The 24,644-nt window shown below is 44.6% G+C and overlaps 1 protein-coding gene across 3 annotated transcripts; it reads right to left on the minus strand.

Annotated features, from left to right (window-relative positions):
- Nucleotides 1–3,753: 3,753 nt before the first annotated feature.
- LOC139581400 (uncharacterized protein C4orf50-like) lies at nt 3,754–24,638 on the minus strand. Of its 3 annotated transcripts, XM_071411117.1 has the most exons (19): nt 24,426–24,638; nt 23,622–23,837; nt 23,073–23,220; nt 20,519–21,364; nt 17,440–20,244; nt 17,208–17,327; nt 16,934–17,119; nt 16,739–16,855; nt 16,414–16,536; nt 15,978–16,031; nt 15,433–15,702; nt 14,070–14,180; nt 13,665–13,913; nt 11,600–12,188; nt 11,381–11,511; nt 11,215–11,268; nt 10,808–11,038; nt 10,307–10,441; nt 3,754–6,753 (listed from the first exon to the last, which is right to left on the minus strand). In XM_071411117.1, exons 2-19 carry the CDS (start codon nt 23,801–23,803, stop codon nt 6,577–6,579), a joined length of 6,528 nt encoding a protein of 2,175 aa, XP_071267218.1. In that variant the 5' UTR covers nt 23,804–23,837; nt 24,426–24,638; the 3' UTR covers nt 3,754–6,576. The 3 variants fall into 3 exon arrangements, with proteins under 3 accessions (XP_071267218.1, XP_071267221.1, XP_071267219.1); XM_071411120.1 differs by lacking the exon at nt 14,070–14,180; XM_071411118.1 differs by lacking the exon at nt 24,426–24,638 and having other exon boundaries at nt 23,622–24,187.
- Nucleotides 24,639–24,644: the final 6 nt, after the last annotated feature.

A 24,644-nucleotide genomic window follows, 5' to 3' on the forward strand; every position in this document is an offset into this window, starting at 1 on the left:
TAAGCATGTTTTTACTCCTGAATTTATTTAGGCTTGTCATAACAAAGGGGCTAAATACTATTGGGTAAAGACATTTCAGCTTTAAATGTTTTATTAATTTGTAAACATTTATAAAAACATAATACCACTTTGAGATTATGGGGTAGTGTGTCTAGGCCAGTGACACACAATCTCAAATTAATACATTTTATATTCAGTCTGTTACAACAACAACATTTGGAAAAGTCAAGGGGTGTGAATACGTTCTGAAGGCACTGGACATAAAAACACATGCACAAGGTTTTGCAAGAGTAGTGAAGCATACACAACTCACTTCATCCAGATCGCCACCAAATTCTCCTCCTCATCTCTCTCTGCCATCCTGTGACATTAACAAGCATGTCTTCATTAATCAGCCTTCATTAACTCCTGTCGAGGAGGGTTCTACACTGCTCTGTTGTCCCGGGTGTGTTTTATAATGACAACGTGATGACGCTGAGGTTTTCACTACAGTAGTCTCCATACAGGGAGCAAACAGTCTGTGTCACTAGTGTCTCCAGGATCTTGGGTTTCTCTCCAGGCTGCAACAGTGGAGTGCACAGCTCTACAGACAGCTGCACTAGCCCTGAACTGAGCTCATTAGGTATTTCTAAGTTATCCTCTATAGCAGTGGTTCCCAAACTTTTTATAGTCCCGTACCCCTTCAAACATTCAAGCTCCAGCTGCGTACCCCCTCTAGCACCAGGGTCAGCGCACTCTCAAATGTTGTTATTTGCCATCATTGTAAGCCTGCCACACACACACACTATACAATACATTTATTAAACATAAGAACACAACCCGGCTCGTGGGAAGTAACAAAGAGCTCTTATAAGGCCAGGACACAAATAATAATATAATAATAATCAATAATTTTGCTCTTTATTTAGCCATCTTACATATAAAACCTTATTTGTTATTATTATTTGAATAACTCACCACAGGTTAATGAGAAGGGTGTGCTTGAAAGGATTCACATAACTCTGCAATGTTGGGTTGTATTGGAGAGAGTCTCACTTAAATCATTTTCCACACACAGTATGTGCCTGTATTTAGTTTTCATGCTAGTGAGGGCAGAGAATCCACTCTCATATAAGTATGTGTTTGTGTAACAGTATAACTTTAGTACGTCCCCTCGCCCCGACACGGGCGCGAACCAGGGACCCTCTGCACACATCAACAACTGACACCCACGAAGCGTCGTTACCCATCGCTCCACAAAAGCCGCGGCCCTTGCAGAGCAAGGTGCAACACTACTTCTAGGTTTCAGAGCAAGTGACGTAACTGATTGAAACGCTAGTAGCGCGTACCCGCTAACTAGCTAGCCATTTCACATCCGTTACACTCACCCCCCCTTTCAACCTCCTCCTTTTCCGCAGCAACCAGTGATCCGGGTCACGGCACCAATGTAACAGTATAACTTTAGTACGTCCCCTCGCCCCGACACGGGCGCGAACCAGGGACCCTCTGCACACATCAACAACTGACACCCACGAAGCGTCGTTACCCATCGCTCCACAAAAGCCGCGGCCCTTGCAGAGCAAGGTGCAACACTACTTCTAGGTTTCAGAGCAAGTGACGTAACTGATTGAAACGCTAGTAGCGCGTACCCGCTAACTAGCTAGCCATTTCACATCCGTTACATTTGCAAAGGGCATCCGTGTCTTAACATCGCGATTTGCCAAGGCAAGAAACTCTGAGCGCAGCCCTATCCAGAAATCTGGCAGTGGCTTCTGATTAAATTACATTTTCACAGAACCGCTTGCTGCAAGGCTCTCTTGAGGCTCTCTTGTTCAGATATCGGTAAGTGTATAACGGATCCAGTTGTTTGTGTCATCCGTTTCAGGAAAGCACATGCGTAATTACAAACCCAGCTCACTCAGGTGCTTTGCTATATCACATTTGACATTGTCCGTAAGCTTGAGTTCATTTGCACACAAAAAATCATACAATGATGAAAATACTTTTGTGTTGTCCTTGTTAATGCAGACAGAAAAGAGCTCCAACTTCTTAGTCATAGTCTCAATTTTGTCCCGCACATTGAATATAGTTGCGGAGAGTCCCTGTAATCCTAGATTCAGATCATTGAGGCGGGAAAAAACATCACCCAGATAGGCCAGTCGTGTGAGATACTCGTCATCATGCAAGCGGTCAGACAAGTGAAAATTATGGTCAAAGTAAAGAAAACTTTAAGCTTGTCTCTCAATTCAAAAAAAATGTGTCAATACTTTGCCCCTTGATAACCAGCGTACTTCTGTATGTTGTAAAAGCATTACATGGTCGCTGCCCATATCATTGCATAATGCAGAAAATACACGAGAGTTCAGGAGCCTTGCTTTAACAAAGTTAACGATTTTCGCTGTAGTGCCAAAAACGTCTTTCAAGCTGCCAGGCATTCCCTTGGCAGCAAGAGTCTCTCGGTGGATGCTGCGGTGTACCCAAGTGGCGTCGGGAGCAACTGCTTGCACGCGCATTACCACTCCACTATGTCTTCCTGTCATGGCTTTTGCACCATCAGTACAGATACCAACATATCTTGACCACCCAAGTCCATTTGATGTCACAAAGCTGTCCAGAACCTTAGAACCAATTTACAGTAGCTATTACAGTGAAATAATACCATTGCTTTTGTTTGAGGAGAGTGCACAGTTATGAAGTTGAAAATGTATCAATAAACCTATTAGGCACATTTGGGCAGACTTGATACAACATTTTGAACAGAAATGCAATGGTTCATTGGATCAGTCTAAAAAATGTTGCACAGCTGCCATCTAGTGGCCAAAATCTAAATTACGCCTAACCTGTAATAATACATTTGGACCTTTCTCTTGCATTTCAAAGATGAAAAAAAAAACACTATAAAATATGTTTTTTTCTTTGAATTATCTTTTACCAGATCTAATGTGTTATATTCTTCGACGTTAATTTCACATTTCCACAAACGTCAAAGTGTTTCCTTTGAAATGGTATCAGGAATATGCATATCCTTGCTTCAGGTCCTGAGCTACAGGCAGTTAGATTTGAGTATGTCATTTTAGGCGAACATTTAAAAAAAGGGTCCGATCCTTAAATTATTCAAGAATCAATGGGTATATATCATTACTTTATTTTATAAGTCAAAAAATGTATGCTGCAGTTCCTCCACAACCATGACCTCATTCCCCGAGGTTTCTCTTTTCTGTTGTCGTCCAACTGTGTGTGTGTTCGTGTATGGGTTTGAGGATGTGGGTGTTCTCCTCTCTGTTTAGGGACTATTGAGCAACTCTCTCCCCAGATAATTGTATATCAAAACTCCCACTGTCTGTTGTGTACAAACACTTACATGTAGACTTGTTAGGGAATACTCACATACACACACACACTTTCTTTCTGCTGAGCTATGGGGTTTTACACTTTGAGGAGTTCACACAGCAGCAGACCACAGCAGGTGGTTAATAAGGCACTCTTGCCTCCAATGCGTGTGTGTGAGAGTATTCCCTAACAAATCTATATGTACGTTTTTGTACGCAACACAGTGGGAGTTTTGATATACAATTATCTGCATCCCATGGGGGGGAAGAGAGTTGCTCAATCGTCCCTAAACAGAGAGGAGAGGAGATAAGAACACGTACACCCACAGATTTATTTGGCTATTGAGAGTAGCATGTCTGAAAGTTTGCGATGACTGCCCTCTAGTGGTAAAATCAAGATTGTACACCGCAGTATAATCTGGAAAATACAGGACATACTACTATATCTGATGTCATCTAAACATTTATTATCTTAATACAGTCTAAAGAAATCATTAGGAAATCAAATGACATCATATGCACAGAGTGATACAAAAATACATTTGTGGCTCCATGGCCGTTCCCACAATCAGAGGAAGGACAAGTATGCAGTAGTCATGTGTCTCACACAGAATGTATTTTCTCTATTTCAGATCAGAACAGAAAAGTAAAAGGTCATTAACTTCAGTTAGACTGTAGACAGAGACTGGGGACATGAACGGAGACTGATACCCACAGCCCAATGGCATACCTCCGGTTCTTTAATCATCTCAAAACATATATATCCGTGACACATTTCTATCCATCTGAATGACATGACTTCATTGAGTGATTCGATTCTACAGTAGAACATCTCAGACTTCAATCAAATTCATGATCGATGAACAACCATGATCAACCATGATTGGCTTTTGTAAATACACTAAACAAAAATATAAATGCAACATGCAACAATTTCTATGATTTTACAGAGTTACAGTTCATATAAGTAAATCAGTCAACTGAAATGACTTCATTAGGCCCTAATCTATGGATTTCACGTGACTGGGAATACAGATATGCATCTGTTGGTCACAGACACCTTAAAAAAAGTAGGGGAGTGGATCAGAAAACCAGTGTGACCATTATTTGCCTCACGCAGCGTGACATTTCCTTTGCATAGAGTTGATCAGGCTGTTGATTGTGGCCTGTGAAATGTTGTCCCACTCCTCTTCAATGGCTGTGCAAAGTTGCTGGATATTGGCGAGAACTGGAACACACTGTCGTGCACATCAATCCAGAGCATCCCAAACATGCTCCATGGGTGACATCTCTGGTAAATATGCAGGTCATGGAAGAACTGGGACATTTCCAGCTTCCAGGAACTGTGTACAGATCCTTGCGACATGGGGCTGTGCATTATCATGCTGAAACATGAGGTGAAGAAGCAGATGAATGGCACAACAATGGGCATCAGAATCTTGTCACGGTATCTCTGTGCATGCAAATTGCCATAGATAAAATGCACTTGTGTTTGTTGTCTGTAGCTTATGTCTGCCCATACTATAACACCACCGCCACCTGCCCATACCATAATCCCACCGCCATACCATAACCCCCCAACATTGACATCAGCAAACCGCACACCCACATAATGCCATACACATAATGTCTGCCATCTGCCTGGTACAGTTGAAACCGGGATCCGGGAAGAACAGTTCTCCAGCATGCCAGTTGCCATCAAAGGTGAGCTTTAGCCCACTGAAGTCTGTTCCAACACCAAACTGCTGTCAGGTCAACACCCTGGTGGGGACGATGAGCATGCGGATGAGCTTACGAGACGGTTTCTGACCGTTTGTGCAGAAAGTCTTTGGATGTGCATGCCCACACTTTCATCAGCTGTCCGGGTGGCTGGTCTCAGATGATACTGCAGGTGTACAAGCTGGATGTGGAGGTCTTGGGCTGGCGTGGTTACACCTGGCCTCACAACCGCAGACCACTTGGACGTACTGCCAAATTCTCTAAAACAATGTTGGAGGTGGCTTATGGTAGAGAAATTAACATTGAATTCTCTGGAAACAGCTCTGGTGGTCATTCCTGCAGTCAGCAGGCCAATTGCATGCTCCCTCAAAACTTGAGACATCTGTGGCATTGCGTTGTGTGACAAAACTGCACATTTTAGTGTGGCCTTTTATTGTCCCTAGCACAAGGTGCACCTGTGTAATGACCATGCTGTTTAATCATCTTCTTGATATGCCACACCTGTCAGGTGGATGGATTATCTTGCCAAAAGAGAAATGCTCACTAACAGGGATGTAAAACAAATTTATGCACCAAATTAGAGAGAAATATGTTTTTTTTATGTGAACAGAACATTTCCGGGATCTTTCATTTCAACTCATGAAACATGGGACCAACACTTTACATTTTGCATTCATATTTTTGTTCAGTGTATAACGACAAAGAACTGAAATATCCAAGTCTTTGGTATGGACCTCCTTTTATCCTATTTGGCTTGATAAAAGATCCAGTAAAATGGCCTAGCTTTATTACCATGAACGCACTTGATGTCAGACAGGTTGTCAGACAGGTTGTCAGATCCATTAGGCCAACCTTTGACCTTTTTGACACTTGTCACATACAGAATAATCTTGGAAACCCAGAATTACAATCTTGCGTAATTGCGTTAGATACTCAATTATTTTCTGGGGGAAGATGTGTTTGAAAAGAGACAAGAGCAAGCAGCGGAAGCAGGGCAGTAGCTCCACCCCCCTTTGCAAGTTACAGGCAAGTCTATGGGCCAAATGTCCCCTCCCCTTCCGAAATTTGAAAGATGCGAAATCGTGATTTGTCCAAAATGATCAGTGATTAAAAATCACTGATCAAGTTCCTTGATAGTCATCGCATCCCACAGTCTGTTGACAGACACTACAATACCAGCTATGTTACGTGCGTCTGTCCACGAGAGATTACACACAGAACAGTGGGGATTTTGATAGAGGTGATTAGAGAGAATTTTGATAGAGGTGACAGTTAGAGGTGATTCGACACAATCTCAGTGAGTATTATGTAGGCTATAAGGAACTGTCTATCGGAGCACAATGTCAAACTGGGCCACACAACTTCCCACATTTAGGATGGTGCTCAACTGTAGACTTCCATTTCAAATTACTTTGGGCAGCGAGCGCTTATGAACGTTTGTGTCACAGGCAGGCAGTGTTTGACGATGTCATTAACTCTGGCCACTATAATCTCTCTGTAGGTAAGCATTTTTTGATTGGCAGCCACAGTGGCCCATCATCTTGTTCTCTCACTGATTGACAGTCAAAGCGGCCCATCTTGTTCTCTCCTTGATTGGCAGGCGCAGTGGCCTATCATCTGCTCCTCTCTCAGGAGAAGATTGGGGAGGGGCGGGGCTTACATGTCTGTCTGGAACAGAAACTTCCTCTAGTAACGCCACAGGAGCCAGACCTCGTCTGCCATTCACCTGAAACACATAGTCACTCAGTAAGCTATCTACAGCACAGCTGCACTCATCTGTTTAGATAGTAGTCTGTAAGATAGCAGTCTGTAAAATAGTAGTCTGTAAGATAGTCTGTTAGAGAGTAGTCTGTTAGATAGCATTCTGTAAGATAGTAGTCTGTTAGATAGCAGTCTGTTAAATAGCAGTCTGTTAGATAGTATTCTGTTAGAAAGAAGTCTGTAAGATAGTAGTCTGTTTAGATAGTCTGTTAGATAGTAGTCTGTTAGAAGGCAGTCTGTAAGATGGTCTGTTAGATAGTAGTCTGTTAAAAGGCAGTCTGTAAGATGGTCTGTTAGATAGCATTCTGTTAGATAGTAGTCTGTTTAGGTAGTCTGTTTAGGTAGTAGTCTGTTAGATAGCAGTCTGTAAGATAGTATAATAAAATATAGTCTGTTAGATAGTAGTCTGTAAGATAGTCTGTTAGATAGCAGTCTGTTAGATAGCAGTCTGTTAAATAGCAGTCTGTTAGATAGTATTCTGTTAGAAAGAAGTCTGTAAGATAGTAGTCTGTTTAGATAGTCTGTTAGATAGTAGTCTGTTAGAAGGCAGTCTGTAAGATGGTCTGTTAGATAGTAGTCTGTTAAAAGGCAGTCTGTAAGATGGTCTGTTAGATAGCATTCTGTTAGATAGTAGTCTGTTTAGGTAGTCTGTTTAGGTAGTAGTCTGTTAGATAGCAGTCTGTAAGATAGTATAATAAAATATAGTCTGTTAGATAGTAGTCTGTAAGATAGTCTGTTAGATAGCAGTCTGTTAGATAGCAGTCTGTTAGATAGCAGTCTGTTAGAGAGTAGTCTGTAAAACAGTAGAATAAAAGATAGTCTGTTAGAGACTAGTCTGTAAGATAGTAGTCTGTAAGATAGCCTGTTAGATAGTAGTCTGTTAGATAGCAGTCTGTAAGATAGTAGAATAAAAGATAGTCTGTTAGATAGCAGTCTGTTAGATAGCAGTCTGTTAGATAGCAGTCTGTTAGATAGCAGTCTGTTAGATAGCAGTCTGTTAGATAGCAGTCTGTTAGATAGCAGTCTGTTAGATAGCAGTCTGTTAGATAGCAGTCTGTTAGATAGCAGTCTGTTAGATAGCAGTCTGTTAGATAGCAGTCTGTTAGATAGCAGTCTGTTAGATAGCAGTCTGTTAGAAAGCAGTCTGTTAGATAGTAGTCTGTTAGATAGCAGTCTGTTAGATAGCAGTCTGTTAGATAGCAGTCTGTTAGATAGCAGTCTGTTAGAAAGCAGTCTGTTAGAAAGCAGTCTGTTAGATAGCAGTCTGTTAGATAGCAGTCTGTTAGATAGCAGTCTGTTAGAAAGCAGTCTGTTAGAAAGCAGTCTGTTAGAAAGCAGTCTGTTAGAAAGCAGTCTGTTAGATAGCAGTCTGTTAGATAGCAGTCTGTTAGATAGCAGTCTGTTAGATAGCAGTCTGTTAGATAGCAGTCTGTTAGAAAGCAGTCTGTTAGAAAGCAGTCTGTTAGAAAGCAGTCTGTTAGATAGTAGTCTGTTAGATAGCAGTCTGTTAGATAGCAGTCTGTAAGATAGTAGAATAAAAGATAGTCTGTTAGATAGCAGTCTGTTAGATAGCAGTCTGTTAGATAGCAGTCTGTTAGATAGCAGTCTGTTAGATAGCAGTCTGTTAGATAGCAGTCTGTTAGAAAGCAGTCTGTTAGAAAGCAGTCTGTTAGAAGGCAGTCTGTAAGATAGCAGTCTGTTAGAAAGCAGTCTGTTAGAAAGTCTGTTAGATAGCAGTCTGTAAGATAGTCTGTTAGATAGTAGTCTGTAAGATAGTCTGTTAGATAGTAGTCTGTTAGATAGCAGTCTGTTTAGATAGCAGTCTGTAAGATAGTCTGTTTAGATAGTAGTCTGTAAGATAGTAGTCTGTAAGATAGTCTGTTTAGATAGTCTGTTAGATAGTCGTCTGTTTAGATAGCAGTCTGTAAGATAGCAGTCTGTAAGATAGCAGTCTGTAAGATAGCAGTCTGTTAGATAGCAGTCTGTTTAGATAGTCGTCTGTTTAGATAGTCGTCTGTTTAGATAGTCGTCTGTTTAGATAGTCGTCTGTTAGATATCTCAGACACAGATCTTTTTTAAATTAAAGTGCATTCAGAAAGTATTCAGACCCCTTGACTTTTTCCACATTTTGTTATGTTACAACCTTATTCTAAAATGGATTCAATAGTTTTTTTCCTCATCAATCTACACACAATACCCCAAAATGACAAAGCAAAAATGTTTTTTTAGACATTTTTGCATTTATATCACATTTACATAAGTATTCAGACCTTTTACTCAGTACTTTGTTGAAGCACCTTTGGCAACGATTACAGACTCAAATCTTCTTGGGTATGACGCTACAAGCTTGGCACACCTATATTTGGGAAGTTTCTCCCATTCTTCTCTGCAGATCCTCTCGAGCTCTGTCAGGTTGGTTAGGGAACGTCGCTGCACAGCTATTTTCAGGTCGCTCCAGAGATTTTCGATCGGGTTCAAGTCCAGGCTCTGGCTGGGCCACTCAAGGACATTCAGAGACTTGTCCCGAAGCCACTCCTGCATTGTCTTGGCTGTGTGCTTAGGGTCGTTGTCCTGTTGGAAGGTGAAACTTCGCCCCAGTCTGAGGTCCTGACGGCTCTGGAGCAGATTGTCATCAAGGATCTCTCTGTACTTTGCTTTGTTCATCTTTCCCTCGATCCTGACTAGTCATACTGCAACTGAAAAACATCCCCACAGCATGAGGTTTCCTCCAGACGTGACGCTTGGCATTCAGACGCTTGGAGTTCAATCTTGGTTTAATCAGACCAGAGAATCTTGTTTCTCATGGTCTAAGTCTTCAGGTGCCTTTTGGTTTGGCCGGGCGGCCAGCTCTAGGAAGAGTTTTGGTGGTTCCAAACTTCTTACATTTAAGAATGATGGAGGCCACTATGTTCTTGGGGACCTTCAATGCTGCAGACATTTTTTGGTACCATTCCCCAATTCTGTGCCTCGACACAATCCTGTCTCGGAGCTCTACGGACAATTCCTTCAACCTCATGGCTTGGTTTTTTCTCTGACATGCACTGTCTACTGTGGGACCTTATATAGACAGGTGTGTGCATTTCCAAATCATGTCCAATCAATTGAATTTACCCTAGGTGTACTCCAATCAAGTTGTAGAAACATCTCAAGGATGATCAATGGAAACAGGATGCACCTGAGCTCAATTACGATTCTCATAGCTAAGTGTCTGAATACTTACGCAAATAAGGTATCTGTTTTTTATTTTTAATACATTTGCTAAAATCTCTGAAAACCTGTTTTTCGCTATGTCATCATGGGGTATTGTGTGCAGATTGATGAGGAAAAAATGTAATTTAATAAATGTTAGAATAAGGCCGTAACGTAACAAAATGTGAAAAAAGTCAAGGGGTCTGAATACTTTCCGGAATGCACTGTACATACACATGATGATCCGATATAAAGAGATTCAAGCTACAAGTTAATTCTGCAAGTTGATTGGTAAATGACTGTTGCCTGGATGTTGTTGATTGGCCCACCTCGGCCTGACAGAAGCCGTCGTTGCGTGGGTTGCCTAGCAGCATGACGGTGTCTCCCTCTCTCAGGGCCAGCTCTCTGCTGGGGTGGAGGTTAGGACTGTCCTTCAGAGGGTTGTAGTTGTAGATTGCCACAAACTGAAAGGCACGCCACACACACGCAGAGTACACACACAGACACACACACATTAATACACAAGCCCAGAAGAGATGACTGTAAATGTAGAGAATTATGAATGAATCACATTTCATTATTTCATACAGATTTCAATGAAACACAGTAACTGAAATGGCACACATCAAGACCGTTGGACTTGCTGAGTCGGGTGAGTAAGGTTTCAACTGGAGAGTACGGCTGAAAATATGCAGTAAAAGATTAAAAGATTAAAACGTTGGGTCAGGGTAAGGTTGCAAAAGTCTGGTAAGTTTCCCAAAATGGTCAGGGCAAAAGTGATCATGTGGTGGGTGTGTCAATTTGGAAGTGGGCGTGTTTGTAGAACTCACTGGTTGGGTGGAGCCACTGTGTCGGTGTGTGGGCGGAGTCCTGCAGTCTAGGTAGGCAGGGTCTGTGCAGGGAGCAGCAGAAGCTGTGTTGAGACGGGTGTGGTCTGTCCTAAACTGGGTGTGTTTTCCCCTGTAGATGAGGTGGACCTTCTCCGCATAGAGACCGTTGGAGCCCAGGGTCTGAACACTGATGTGGACCGGACCGGACAGATCCAGGTTCTCCAGAATACACTGAAAGAGAGGACAGATACACACTGTCATCTTCAACCATTCAACTGATGATACGTAGAAACACCACCACACACAGTGATGAATATTATTGCATCATTAGGGCAGGAGGGGAGGAAGAGGAGAAAGAGGAGGAGGAAAGGTGGAGCATGTTGTCAAAGGACTGCTTCATACCGTACCTTGGTGCATGCAGAGCTCATGACAGACTTGTGGAACTCCCCTTCTACATAGATCTGTGGAGGGAGAGAGAGAGAGATGAGCACGGCATACACAGAGCACCGAATGAACAACACCAAAGCCAACCATTTACATTCTAATGTATCCAAGGCGAGAGGAGCAGCCTACCATGTATCCATACACAAAGGTTCCGTTGCTGCAGCCCAGCTCATCCAGTGGCGGTCTCTCCCAACCAATCATGAGGCTGCTCTGTCCCACCGTCCTGATGACCTCAACAGAGCCCACCTCAGCTGGAGGTTCTAAGAGGGCCGGGACCAAAGACAATCAGACACGTATGCTTTCCGTCAAGTGTACAGTCAACAGTGTGTATTGTGTGGGCTACTGCACCTGGTATAGCTCTGGGTTTGGTTGGTTTAGCTTGTTCAGGTTGGAGGTTGGAGAGGGGCTTCTTGATACACTGGTTCTCATCAGGTAGTCGTGACAACTCAGCAAGGGGAAGAGCAGTAGTGAAGGGGGCCATTTTGGTGGGGGCTGTAGTTCCAGCGGTAATAGTTGGAGGGGCAGATTGGAGGGGCAGATAGGGGCAGATAGTTTGTGCTTTATTAACAGTCTGAGCCACAGCGGTAGGAGGGGTATTAACAGGGGTTGTAACATTGGAGGTAGCAGCAGTAGAGCCAGTTTTAGAGAGGGGTTCTTTACCACTGCTAAGGGCAGTAGTGGTGGTGGTGGTGTGGACAGGAGGGTTGTTAGTTGGATGTGCTCTGTTTGGGGTCTGCTTAGGAGAGGTAGCACCATCACTGGTAGTTTTAGTGGGGGCAGTGGGAGATAGGAGACTAGTAGTAGTAATAATAGGGGTAGTTGCTACAAGGGTATGCTTGGGTCGGTTGGGGGCAGCATGGTTGTGGTATCCTGGGGAGTACCCCTGTCCTGGAGGGGGAATGGAGTAAACCTGGGGGCTGGTCTTGGAAGGGAAAACCTAGGGAGAGAATGGGTGACATGGTTGTATAGACTATATTGGGACTTTGTGCATAAACAATGTACATTTGCGGTCCTTCAAGCCTGGTTAGCATAGCATTGTGTGTTTTGATACTGAATTCTACTACAACTGAAGTTTCCGTTGAAAACAATAAAGTTACTCAATATTTAATGTGTTTGTTTTTTATTTTAATGTGTATATGAATGTGCAGTTTAAAGTGTTTATTGTATTTTGATGTGTATTGTGGTGCTATACATGCTCATCTGGAAAAGACACCTTGGTTTCAGCATTGACTCCCTGTCTAAATAAAGAGACCTTGGTCTCAGCATTGACTCCCTGTCTAAATAAAGAGATCTTGGTCTCAGCATTGACTCCCTGTCTAAATAAAGAGACCTTGGTCTCAGCATTGACTCCCTGTCTAAATAAAGAGACCGTGGTCTCAGCATTGACTCCCTGTCTAAATAAAGAGACCTTGGTCTCAGCATCGACTCCCTGTCTAAATAAAGAGACCGTGGTCTCAGCATCGACTCCCTGTCTAAATAAAGAGACCGTGGTCTCAGCATCGACTCCCTGTCTAAATAAAGAGACCGTGGTATCAGCATTGACTCCCTGTCTAAATAAAGAGACCTTGGTCTCAGCATTGACTCCCTGTCTAAATAAAGAGATCTTGGTCTCAGCTTTGACTCCCTGTCTAAATAAAGAGACCTTGGTCTCAGCATTGACTCCCTGTCTAAATAAAGAGACCTTGGTCTCAGCATTGACTCCCTGTCTAAATAAAGAGACCTTGGTCTCAGCATTGACTCCCTGTCTAAATAAAGAGACCGTGGTCTCAGCATTGACTCCCTGTCTAAATAAAGAGACCTTGGTCTCAGCTTTGACTCCCTGTCTAAATAAAGAGACCTTGGTCTCAGCATTGACTCCCTGTCTAAATAAAGAGACCGTGGTCTCAGCATTGACTCCCTGTCTAAATAAAGAGACCTTGGTCTCAGCATCGACTCCCTGTCTAAATAAAGAGACCGTGGTCTCAGCATCGACTCCCTGTCTAAATAAAGAGACCTTGGTCTCAGCATTGACTCCCTGTCTAAATAAAGAGACCTTGGTCTCAGCTTTGACTCCCTGTCTAAATAAAGAGACCTTGGTCTCAGCTTTGACTCCCTGTCTAAATAAAGAGACCGTGGTCTCAGCATTGACTCCCTGTCTAAATAAAGAGACCTTGGTCTCAGCATTGACTCCCTGTCTAAATAAAGAGACCTTGGTCTCAGCATTGACTCCCTGTCTAAATAAAGAGACCCTGGTCTCAGCATTGACTCCCTGTCTAAATAAAGAGACCTTGGTTTCAGCATTGACTCCCTGTCTAAATAAAGAAACCTTGGTCTCAGCATTGACTCCCTGTCTAAATAAAGGTTAAATAAATTTTAAATAACTTGTGTGAAGGTAGGTAGCATAGAGTTTGTTAAAGCTGTACTATAGGCCTACCTGGTAGCTGTTGGAAAGAGTGTTCTGCAACTGCTGGTGAAGGTTGATGATCTTCCCTGGACTGGTCAGCTTCCTAGTCAGACTGGCACATCTCTCTGGCGAGGGCGAAGTCAGGATGAGTGGTCTCCCATTCTCCTCTAAGAAACGGGCAGGGACCAGGCCAGACTCCCCTTTCACCTCGGCATGGTACATCCCATGTCTGTCTGGGAGTCCAGTGACTTGGACTGATTCACCCGCAGAAAGGGGAAGCTGTAACAGAAATGTGTGGATCATATAAGCCTACTGTATAAGACATGCAACAAGATATCATTTGTTATCATGTATTTATATTCATAAAAACAATGCTCTGTGACGGAATACTGTGTGCCACAGAAACAGAGTTGTAATATTTCTAAATCCAACTACCATTGGCAGTAGAGTGTGAGGCATGTTCGGAGAGGGGCAGTAGTCTGCTGTGGCCACACACACTCTGAAGGGTTCCCTCCTACTGCCTTCAGACACAGCTTTACTCAGCTCCTAGGAAGAGAGCACAACCCCTCAGAGATGGCCAGGGAAACCCCTTACACAGGTGTGTTTTGTTATAAACCAGTTCAGCTGGCGTGAGGTCTGTTTCTATATTACACAGTGGTGGGAAAAGTACCCAACTGTCATATTTCAAAAAGTAAAGTTACGTTAATAGAAAATGACTCAAGTAAAAGTGAAAGTCACTAAGTAAAATACTACTTGAGTAAAAGTCTAAAAGTATTTGGTTTTAAATATACTTATGTATCAAAAGTAAATGTAAAAGTATAAATCATTTCAAATTCCTTATATTAAGCCAACCAGACGGCACCATTTTCTTTTATCTTTTTTATTTACAGATAGCCAGAGGCACACTGCAACATTCAGACCTCATTTACATAATTGAGTGAGTCCACCAGATCAGAGGCAGTAGGGATGACCAGGGATTTTCTCTTGATAAGTGCGTGAATTGGACCAGCTCTCTGTCCTGCTAAGCATTCAAAATGGTAGGCCTTAATAATGGAACACTAGTCACTTTAATAAGGTTTACATATTTTTGCTTTACTCATCTCGTATGTATATACTGTATTCTATTCTACTGTATTTTAGTCCATGCCACTCCGATATTGCTCATTCTAATATTTATATATTCCTTAATTCCATTATTTTTCTTTTAGGTTGTGTGCATTGTGTGTATTGTTGTGAATTGTTAGATATTACTGCACTGTTGGAGCTAGAAACACTACATCTGCAACAACATCTGTTAAACATGTGTATGTGACAAATAACATTTGATTTGATTTTGATTTGAAATGTAATGAGTACTTTTGGGTGTCAGGGAAAATGTATGGAGAAAAAGTACATCATTTTCTTTAGTAATGTAGTCAAATAAAAGTAAAAGTTGTCAAAAATATGAATAGTAAAGTAAAGTACAGATACCCCCAAAACCTACTTAAGTACTACTTCAAAGTATTTTTACTTAAGTACTTTACACTACTGGTTTCACACTGTACTAAGATGAATAAGTGGTTCAGTGCAGTGGTATGGTGTGTTACTGCGGTGCGTTTCAAACCTCTCCTCGGGGACCCCCGGACATTTCACAATTTTGTTGTTGCCCTGCACTAACTCATCTGATTCGAGTAGTCAAGGGCTTGATTAGTTGACAAGTTGAATCTGGTGTACTAGCTGTGGAATAGTTTGAATACATGGAATGGCTGGGGGTCCCCAAGGAGACGTTTGAAAACCTCTGTGTTACTACATCTCTTACCTGTGCTGTGGAGGCTGCAGTAGAGGTCTGTGAGCGCTCCGATCGTTCTGAGGCTGCAGGTGGGAGAAGGTGGGTGTTCTCCTGCAGAGCTGCAGTGGATGGGCGTGTGAAGGTGCTGGCGTAGTCCTGCAGTGCTGTGTCATTAAGCAGGTCCTCAGCCTCCTGGGTCAGATTGTAGTCCAGGCAGCCATACCGACGCAGGGCTCGCATCAACTGCACCAGTAGACTGTTCCTCTGCTGGCACTTCACCACCAGACATGACAGCTTGGCCTGCCATCGGACAGATCATCAGTCAATCAAAACCAAATCATGACAGCTTGGCTTGTCATTGGGCAGATCATCAGTCAATCAAAACCAAAACATGACAGCTTGGCTTGTCATTGGACAGATCATTAGTCAATCAAAACCAAATCGTGACCGCATGGCCTGCGATTGGATACAACAGCTGTCAGTCAAAACAAGTCCAACACCAAATGTTATTTTAGCTTCAAACAACCATGTATCAAACCAGACTAACAGACTACCCCCATTCTCCACCCCCTCACCTTTAGAGGAGCTATGTCCAGATCCATCTGACTCTTTCTCAGGAGAACATTGTACTGGAGAGTCAGGACAGACATAGCCATTAGAGTAAATACACTGACTGGAAATAACAACAAAACATTACAGTAAACCAAAAACACTGATAACAAATATAGCTCTTTTGATATTGTAAAAGCTCTCTTCCAATACAATTAATTCTGCATGTCTTTGAACAAACATCACTCTAAGCAGAGAGCTGTGGTTTTATCAGACTAGGATGAAGTTGCTCCTGGACACTGATCTAAGGTCAGTTTTTAATTTTCTTCCTAACAGGTAATGCTCGGGATTCGGGGATGGTAGAGTATTAAGCTGATCCTAGATCTGTGCAAAAGGATGTCTTCTACCTAAATTTGTAAACTTAAGGGTAACTTTTACCTATCTTAGCAAAAGGCAGTTTACCTTAGCTCTGATGTCATCATAGCGCACCCTCAGTAAGGTGAGTGTGTTGCGCCAGTCCTCTCTGCTGCCCTGCTCTCTCTTCAGAGATGTGTACTCTGAACTCAGCTCCTTCAGAGCAACACTCTGAGTGAATGATCACAAAATCAGGTATACAGTACACACACAGAAAGATTTAGTCAACACACACACCTTGGCTTTGAGTTCAGCCTGAAGCAACACACACCTTGGCTTTGAGTTCAGCCTGAAGCAACACACACATTGGCTTTGAGTTCAGCCTGAAGCAACACACACCTTGGCTTTGAGTTCAGCCTGAAGCAACACACACCTTGGCTTTGAGTTCAGCCTGAAGCAAGCTGAACTTCTCTTCAATCTTGATCCTTAGTGAGTGAGCATCGGTCTTCTCTCTCTCCAGACCCACTAGTCTGCTCTTCACCTCTCCCAACTAACAACAGACACAGCCAGTGGGTTATCATGACATGACTATGGTGGTTAGTGAGAGGGATACTTTCTCTATCCATACCTCTGCTCTCAGTGTGTGGTTTTCCCTCTTCGTCTCCTCCACCTCCTTGGTTTCCTCTCTCATCCCCTTCACCTCATTGGCTGCCTGTACCGCCCTCTTCACCTCATTGGCTGCCTTTCCCGCCCTCTTTTCAGCCTCCTCTCGTCTGACCTCAGACACACCCAGCTCACGGTACCACCTTTGAGCCTGCACACACAGATTCTGTCCAGTCATGGTTCTGACCTCTGACCTCTCCTCTGATTGGCCAAGAAGACAGGAAGAAAGGAGCGCTCACCTCTGATTGGGTCTTCTTCAGTACCTCTCGTGAGCTTCTGAGTTCTAACCCCAGCGACTCGATCTCCCTCATCAGTTCACTCTGCTCCACATCTGTTCCCTCTTTCTCTCCCAAGTGGTTCTGTATATGGGGATATGCTATAACTCACACAACCCTGCGACACGCTACTACCGACAGAAACTCAGTGCCAACATACATAACAACTCACACAAGTACAAAGATTCGCTCCTACCTGAGCAGACTGCTCCAGACGGATGGTCTTGTAGGAGTAGACCGTGGCCAGACATCTATGAGTGACATCACCATCATCATGCGTTTTTGGCATCTGACCCCCTCTCTCTGTAGCCACAACCTCTGTGCGTGTTGCCTTGCCAACGTGGTTCTCTGAGGGCTGCTGGTTGTGGCTCCGCCCCTGTAACAGCAGCTGATTCCGTAGAGTAGCGACGTCCATCTGCAACTGGTCTCTCTCCTCTGTGAGCTGTTCTCTCTGTTCTCTCAGAACATCCATTGACTGAACTAGCTGCTCTTTCTCTTCTTTTAGATCAGAGACAAACTGGTCCACCTGGTACCTCTCTCGTGTTTGAAGGCTGAGAGATGACAGCTTGTCTCTTTCCTGCTCTAGACGGCTGAGTGTCTGTGTTAGCCGGTCTCTCTGTCCCTTTAAACCACACATTGACTGCATCAACTGGTCTCTCTCATCTTTTTGGCTGAAGAGAGACTGCGAGAGCTTGTCTCTCTCCTCCTGGAGTCCAGACATTGACTGAACTAGCTGGCCTCTCTCCTCCTGGAGTCCAGACATTGACTGAACTAGCTGGTCTCTCTCCTCCTGGAGTCCAGACATTGACTGAACTAGCTGGTCTCTCTCCTCCTGGAGTCCAGACATTGACTGAACTAGCTGGTCTCTCTCCTCCTGGAGTCCAGACATTGACTGAACTAGCTGGTCTCTCTCCTCCTGGAGTCCAGACATTGAGAGAACTAGCTGGTCTCTCTCCTCCTGGAGTCCAGACATTGACTGAACTGGCTGGTCTCTCTCCTCCTGGAGTCCAGACATTGACTGAACTAGCTGGCCTCTCTCCTCCTGGAGTCCAGACATTGACTGAACTAGCTGGTCTCTCTCCTCCTGGAGTCCAGACATTGACTGAACTAGCTGGTCTCTCTCCTCCTGGAGTCCAGACATTGACTGAACTAGCTGGTCTCTCTCCTCCTGGAGTCCAGACATTGACTGAACTAGCTGGTCTCTCTCCTCCTGGAGTCCAGACATTGACTGAACTAGCTGGTCTCTCTCCTCCTGGAGTTCAGACATTGACTGAACTAGCTGGTCTCTCTCCTGGAGTCCAGACATTGACTGAACTAGCTGGTCTCTCTCCTGGAGTCCAGACATTGACTGAACTAGCTGGTCTCTCTCCTCCTGGAGTCCAGACATTGACTGAACTAGCTGGTCTCTCTCCTCCTGGAGTCCAGACATTGACTGAACTAGCTGGCCTCTCTCCTCCTGGAGTCCAGACATTGACTGAACTAGCTGGTCTCTCTCCTCCTGGAGTCCAGACATTGACTTAACTAGCTGGTCTCTCTCCTCTTTTAAACCACACATTGACCGCATCACCTTGTCTCTCTCATCTTTCAGACCACAGAGGGTCCTTGTCAGCTGTTCTTTCTCTTCTTTTAAACCGCAGAGTGACTTATGGATCTGGTCACGTTCTTCTTTCAGAACCCACATGGAGCGTGTTAGCTGGTGTTTCTCCTCTGTCTGACTGCTAAGTGAGAGGGCTACCTGTTCTCTTTCCTCTTTGAGATCACTGAGATAGCCAATCAGCTCGTCCCTCTTCTCTCTAAGCCTGCACGTTGACTCCGTGGTCAAACGGTCCTCCTGCTGACCACACACTGACTCGACTGTGTGGTCAACCTGTGGTACACCACTATTCACTGACCCTGGCGTCTGATCACCTAGTAGACTGGTCACAACCCCTACTGTGGGTTGACCCTGTTGAGTGGGCACTGAGCCGACCGCATGCTCACCCTGTTGAGCGGGCACTGAGCCGACCGCATGCTCACCCTGTTGAGCTAGCACTGAGCCGACCGCATGCTCACCCTGTTGACCGCACTCTGACTCAGTGGTCAAACCACTGTCACACTGCTGTAGGCCTAGCTGACCGCTCTCGACCCGTCTTTCCTGCAGCTCTATGATAGTGTTGAGGTCATCCTCAGTCTTCCTGGTCAGCTCAGTGATGAGACCTCCCTGCTCCAGGTTCTCCTGCTCCAGCCTGGTGCTCTCCCTCTCTAACAGGGACACCTGCAGCCTGAGCTGGACTAGCTCCCTCTCACTCTCCCCCTCCTGGCTCTCTATGTGGGCTAGGAGCTCCTGGATACGCCTGCCCAGGGCCCGGTTCTCCTGGTTCAAGGCTAGGGCTAGGTCATCTTGGGCTAAGGCATACAGGGACAGGTCATCCTGGGCTAAGGCTAGGATAGTATCATTCTGATATGGAGTTGCAGTGAGCTCTCTGCTACCCTGGGGTATTAGGTTTGGAGTTGGCACCTTGTTTTCCTGGACATTTGTCATGCTCTCGCCTACAAGCGAGGACCACTGCTCCACCTCGCAGGCCCCTGTTTCTCCCTGCTCCCTGAGTTTACATTTCAGTCGGGCGTTCTCCTCGGTCACCCTGTGTAGCTGGTCCTGTGTGTGTCGTAGAGTGCTCTCCAGCTGGTCCCTGTGGTCCCGGAGTGAGTCCATGTCGCCCCCCATGCTCCTGTAAGCCTCTCTCAGGGCCTCAGTCTCCTCGCTTGTCCCCTCCTCCAGGTTGAGAGAGGGGAAGCCCCCAGGACCAGGACACCAGTCCCTCAGGGTCAACTCCCCCAGACCCTCAACGCTCTTAGTACCCAGGGATATGAGGCCGGGGTTCTGGCTACGGTGGCCTGAGAGGTTCAGGAGGTCCGGCTGGGGCAGAGGCAGAGTGGAGTTTTCCTGTGACCTCTCTGTTGCTCCATGGTGTTGAGCAGAGGGAGGTGTGTCTAGTGAAGACTGGCCTGGGATCATCTTCACCTGCATAGATGATGAACATTAAACATTAGAGGTTCATCAAAAAGCAGATCCCAGTCTCAAACACACAAGCCGGCCACACTCGTTAGTTCTTCTGTAGTTACTCAGATCAACATTCCACTTTGGACCCATGATAATCCCACATTATAATCCATTTTACAATCCTAAAATAAGGTTTGCTTATAATCATAATCATTCACTTTCTTGAGGCTTAACTCTCCAACTCTTACACTGATTTACAGAGTCCCTCTACATGATCTTTCATCTCATCACTCACCGGGTCAGTGTTGTCCACAGAGCAGGAAACTGGTTGACCCAGGCCAGGGGTGTTTGGCAGGGAGGTAGCCAGGCTGGGGTCAGTAGAACCCAGGCTGTGGTTGGTTTGTCTCAGGGTGTGGCTGAGCCTCTGACACAGTCTCTGGTTCTCCTCTTGCAGCTCCTCCACCTCCTCCATCAGGGAGCTCTCTGTCAGCTTCAGTCTGTGGACCACCGTCCTCATCTCCTCCAACGTACAGGACAAGAAGTGGTTGTTCTCCTGCGCTTCCTGCAGCTGTTCCATCAGCCCCCTCTGCTCCGCCAGCTTCTGCTCCTCCCTTTCCAGCAGAACCCTGAGGTCCTCACCCCCCAGACTCTCACCCTCTTCCCCTTCCTCCCCCTCTCTTTCTCCCTCTATTTGTCTATCATCCGCTCCCTGCTTCTGCTGGAGCTGTTGTCCGTAGTGTCTCCGCTGTGTCTTCTCCTCACCGTCCTCCTCCTCTCCTTCTCCTTCCTCCCTTGGGTGGGGAAGTCTCTCTGTCTCTGTTCTCTGTTGGCCTGAGGTTGGTACCATGATGGGATTGACATTGTCTGCAGTAACGGAGTTGGTGCTAGCTGTGTTGACAGGGGCTATGTAGGTGGCAGCAGATACGTTCATCTCCAGCACCGGTCGCTCCAGCTGGTGTAGTCTGGTCTGCAGGCCCTGCTCTCTGTCTCTGGCCAGGCCTAGCTTGTGGTGCAGCTGGCTCTTGAAGAGCTCAAAGTACTGAGACTGGCGGCCCATCTCCTCTTCTTTAGCCCTGAGCTGGGCCTGACAGCGCCGCAGCCTCTCCCTCCACACACGGTCCCCACGCTCCTTCTCCTGGGACTGGGACAGAGACAGGGAGATTACAATAATTTACACATGAGCTACAATAGAGTTATGATACTCGCATACTCCCTGCATTCTCCTTCTTCTTACAATTACAATAAAGTACAATAAATTACCCTACACAAATACCTGAGTTAAAACAGGTTTACACTACAATAATACCTGAGTTACAACAGGTTTACACTACACTAATACCTGAGTTACAACAGGTTTACACTACACGAATACCTGAGTTAAAACAGGTTTACACTACACTAATACCTGAGTTACCACAGGTTTACACTACCTGAGTTACAACAGGTTTACACTACACTAATACCTGAGTTACAACAGGTTTACACTACACTAATACCTGAGTTACAACAGGCTTACACTACACTAATACCTGAGTTACAACAGGCTTACACTACACTAATACCTGAGTTACAACAGGTTTACACTACACTAATACCTGAGTTACAACAGGTTTACACTACACTAATACCTGAGTTACAACAGGTTTACACTACACTAATACTTGAGTTACAACAGGTTTATACTACACTAATACCTGAGATACAACAGGTTTACACTACACTAATACCTGAGTTACAACAGGCTTACACTACACTAATACTTGAGTTACAACAGGTTTATACTACACTAATACCTGAGATACAACAGGTTTACACTACACTAATACCTGAGTTACAACATGTTTACACTACACTAATACCTGAGTTACAACAATACCTGAGTTACAACATGTTTACACTACACTAATACCTGAGTTACAACAGGTTTACACTACACTAATACCTGAGTTACAACAGGTTTACACTATACTAATACCTGAGTTACAACAGGTTTACACTACACTAATACCTGAGTTACAACAGGTTTACACTACACTAATACCTGAGTTACAACAGGTTTACACTACACTAATACCTGAGTTACAACAGGTTTACACTACACTAATACCTGAGTTACAACAGGTTTACACTACACTAATACCTGAGTTACAACATGTTTACACTACACTACCTGAGTTACAACAGGTTTACACTACACTAATACCTGAGTTACAACAGGTTTACACTACACTAATACCTGAGTTACAACAGGTTTACACTACACTAATACCTGAGTTACAACAGGTTTACACTACACTAATACCTGAGTTACAACAGGTTTACACTACACTAATACCTGAGTTACAACAGGTTTACACTACACTAACACTTGAGTTACAACAGACTTACACTACACTAATACCTGAGTTACAACATGTTTACACTACACTAATACTTGAGTTACAACAGGCTTACACTACACTAATACCTGAGTTACAACAGGTTTACACTACACTAATACCTGAGTTACAACAGGTTTACACTACACTAATACCTGAGTTACAACAGGCTTACACTACACTAATACTTGAGTTACAACAGGCTTACACTACACTAATACCTGAGTTACAACAGGTTTACACGACACTAATACCTGAGTTACAACAGGTTTATACTACACTACCTGAGTTACAACAGGTTTACACTACCTGAGTTACAACAGGTTTACACTACCTGAGTTACAACAGGTTTACACTACACTAATACCTGAGTTACAACAGGCTTACACTACATGTACAGTACAGCTTCCAGTACTCGTATGTTTGCTATGCCTCATTGAAGCTCATGTAAAGCTCAATTCTGTCTCTCACCATGGAGCGTACCTCCTCCCTCAGCGTGTGGAGCCGCTCATCCAGCCTCTGGCGCTGCAGCATGCTGGGGCAGTGGAGGACTGAGTTGGCAGTAAGGTCCTCCACCTTCTGTAGCAGGCTCTGTTCTGACACCTCCAACTCTCTAATCCTGCACAGGAGGACGACATGATTCATTAGATCACATTACATTTTCATAGCATTACATGAATAGCAAGAATAGCATAGAATTGCATGAATAGCATAGCATTACATGATTAGCATAGCATTACATTAGCATTAGATGAGACATCCTACTGTCAAATTGTTTTTGCCTGTCATCAGTCCAAGAGAAAGTAGAAGTGTGCACACATACCTTACTGGCTGCAATGTTTGAAATAAACCCCACACACAGTGATATCATGCTAAGAGGTAACCAACTGTCTGTTACTATGGCAAAATGCTGCTTGGTAAGCTGCATGTGAGAACAGGATGTGCAATGTGATATGGTTGTGGCCATATGTTGTAGCTGTGTGATACGTGATCCCTGTCTCTATGTCACCTGCTCCTCACCTGTTGTGCAGAGCGCTCTCAGACTCAGTGAAGGAGCTGACGTTGTCTCTCAGGCTGTGCTCTAGAAGCTTCACTCTGTGTGTCAGAACCTGGAGGTTCGGGGTGCCAGTGGGACCTGTTACCATGGTTACAGAGTCAGCTCCGGTTCCGGTCCCCGCTGTTGTAATCATGTTCCCCTCCATGGTTGTTGTTCATGGGTGACCTCCTCTCTAGAACCTGCAAACCAACGGTTTCCATTCAGAAACCTTACTGATCCTCTCCCTGCATTCATCCACTGTCTGGTAGCAAACCAGCAAACACACTCCTTCTCCAACCTCAGTCATACCCCCCTCTCTTTCTCAAAAACTCCCGCCCCTCCCCTCCTTCTCTCTATACCTCTCTGACCTCCCTCTTTCTCTCCCTTCGCTTCTCTCTCTGTCCTCTCTTCCTTCTCTTTCTTGACCCTTTGCTGTGGTGTAACACACACACACTCATACAAATTGCATTAATCATGAGAGCAGTAGCTCGGCTGCAGCAAGTAGCTGACTAGCTTCAGACATGCGTCTAAAGTTACCTCACCACCTCCTCTCCCTAACCACAACAAGCCCCGCCCCCTCATCCCATCACCCATCTCTCCCAGTTAGCCAAGTTATTGCGTAACTCTGATTAAGCTAATGAATGAATGCAATGTGAAGCCAATGGATAACTCAGAACTGCAGAACAGAGCAGAAGGAGGAAGTATTTGTGTTGGGTTTGTTTTGTCAAGGTACCTAAAGTTAGACATAATTGTAAAATACAGTGCTGTGATAATATAAAGTAACTTACCTACTGAAGATTCTTTGTTGTCTTCCACAGACTAGACTCCTCCCGTCCCCTCAGTCCTCTGGTGTCTCTCTACTGCGGCACCTACTCAGAGCTTTCACTTCTTACCCTTTCAACGTGGCCGTGACGGCCGTTTCCATGGAGACCCTCATGCGCTGAGCTTTCCGGGAAGGTCCAGTGCCCAGGACTTGGCTAGTCTGTGTTAGAAAGGCCTCCTGCTTT

This window comes from Salvelinus alpinus, chromosome 7 (assembly GCF_045679555.1).
Source record: "Salvelinus alpinus chromosome 7, SLU_Salpinus.1, whole genome shotgun sequence".
Lineage (NCBI taxonomy): Eukaryota > Metazoa > Chordata > Actinopteri > Salmoniformes > Salmonidae > Salvelinus > Salvelinus alpinus.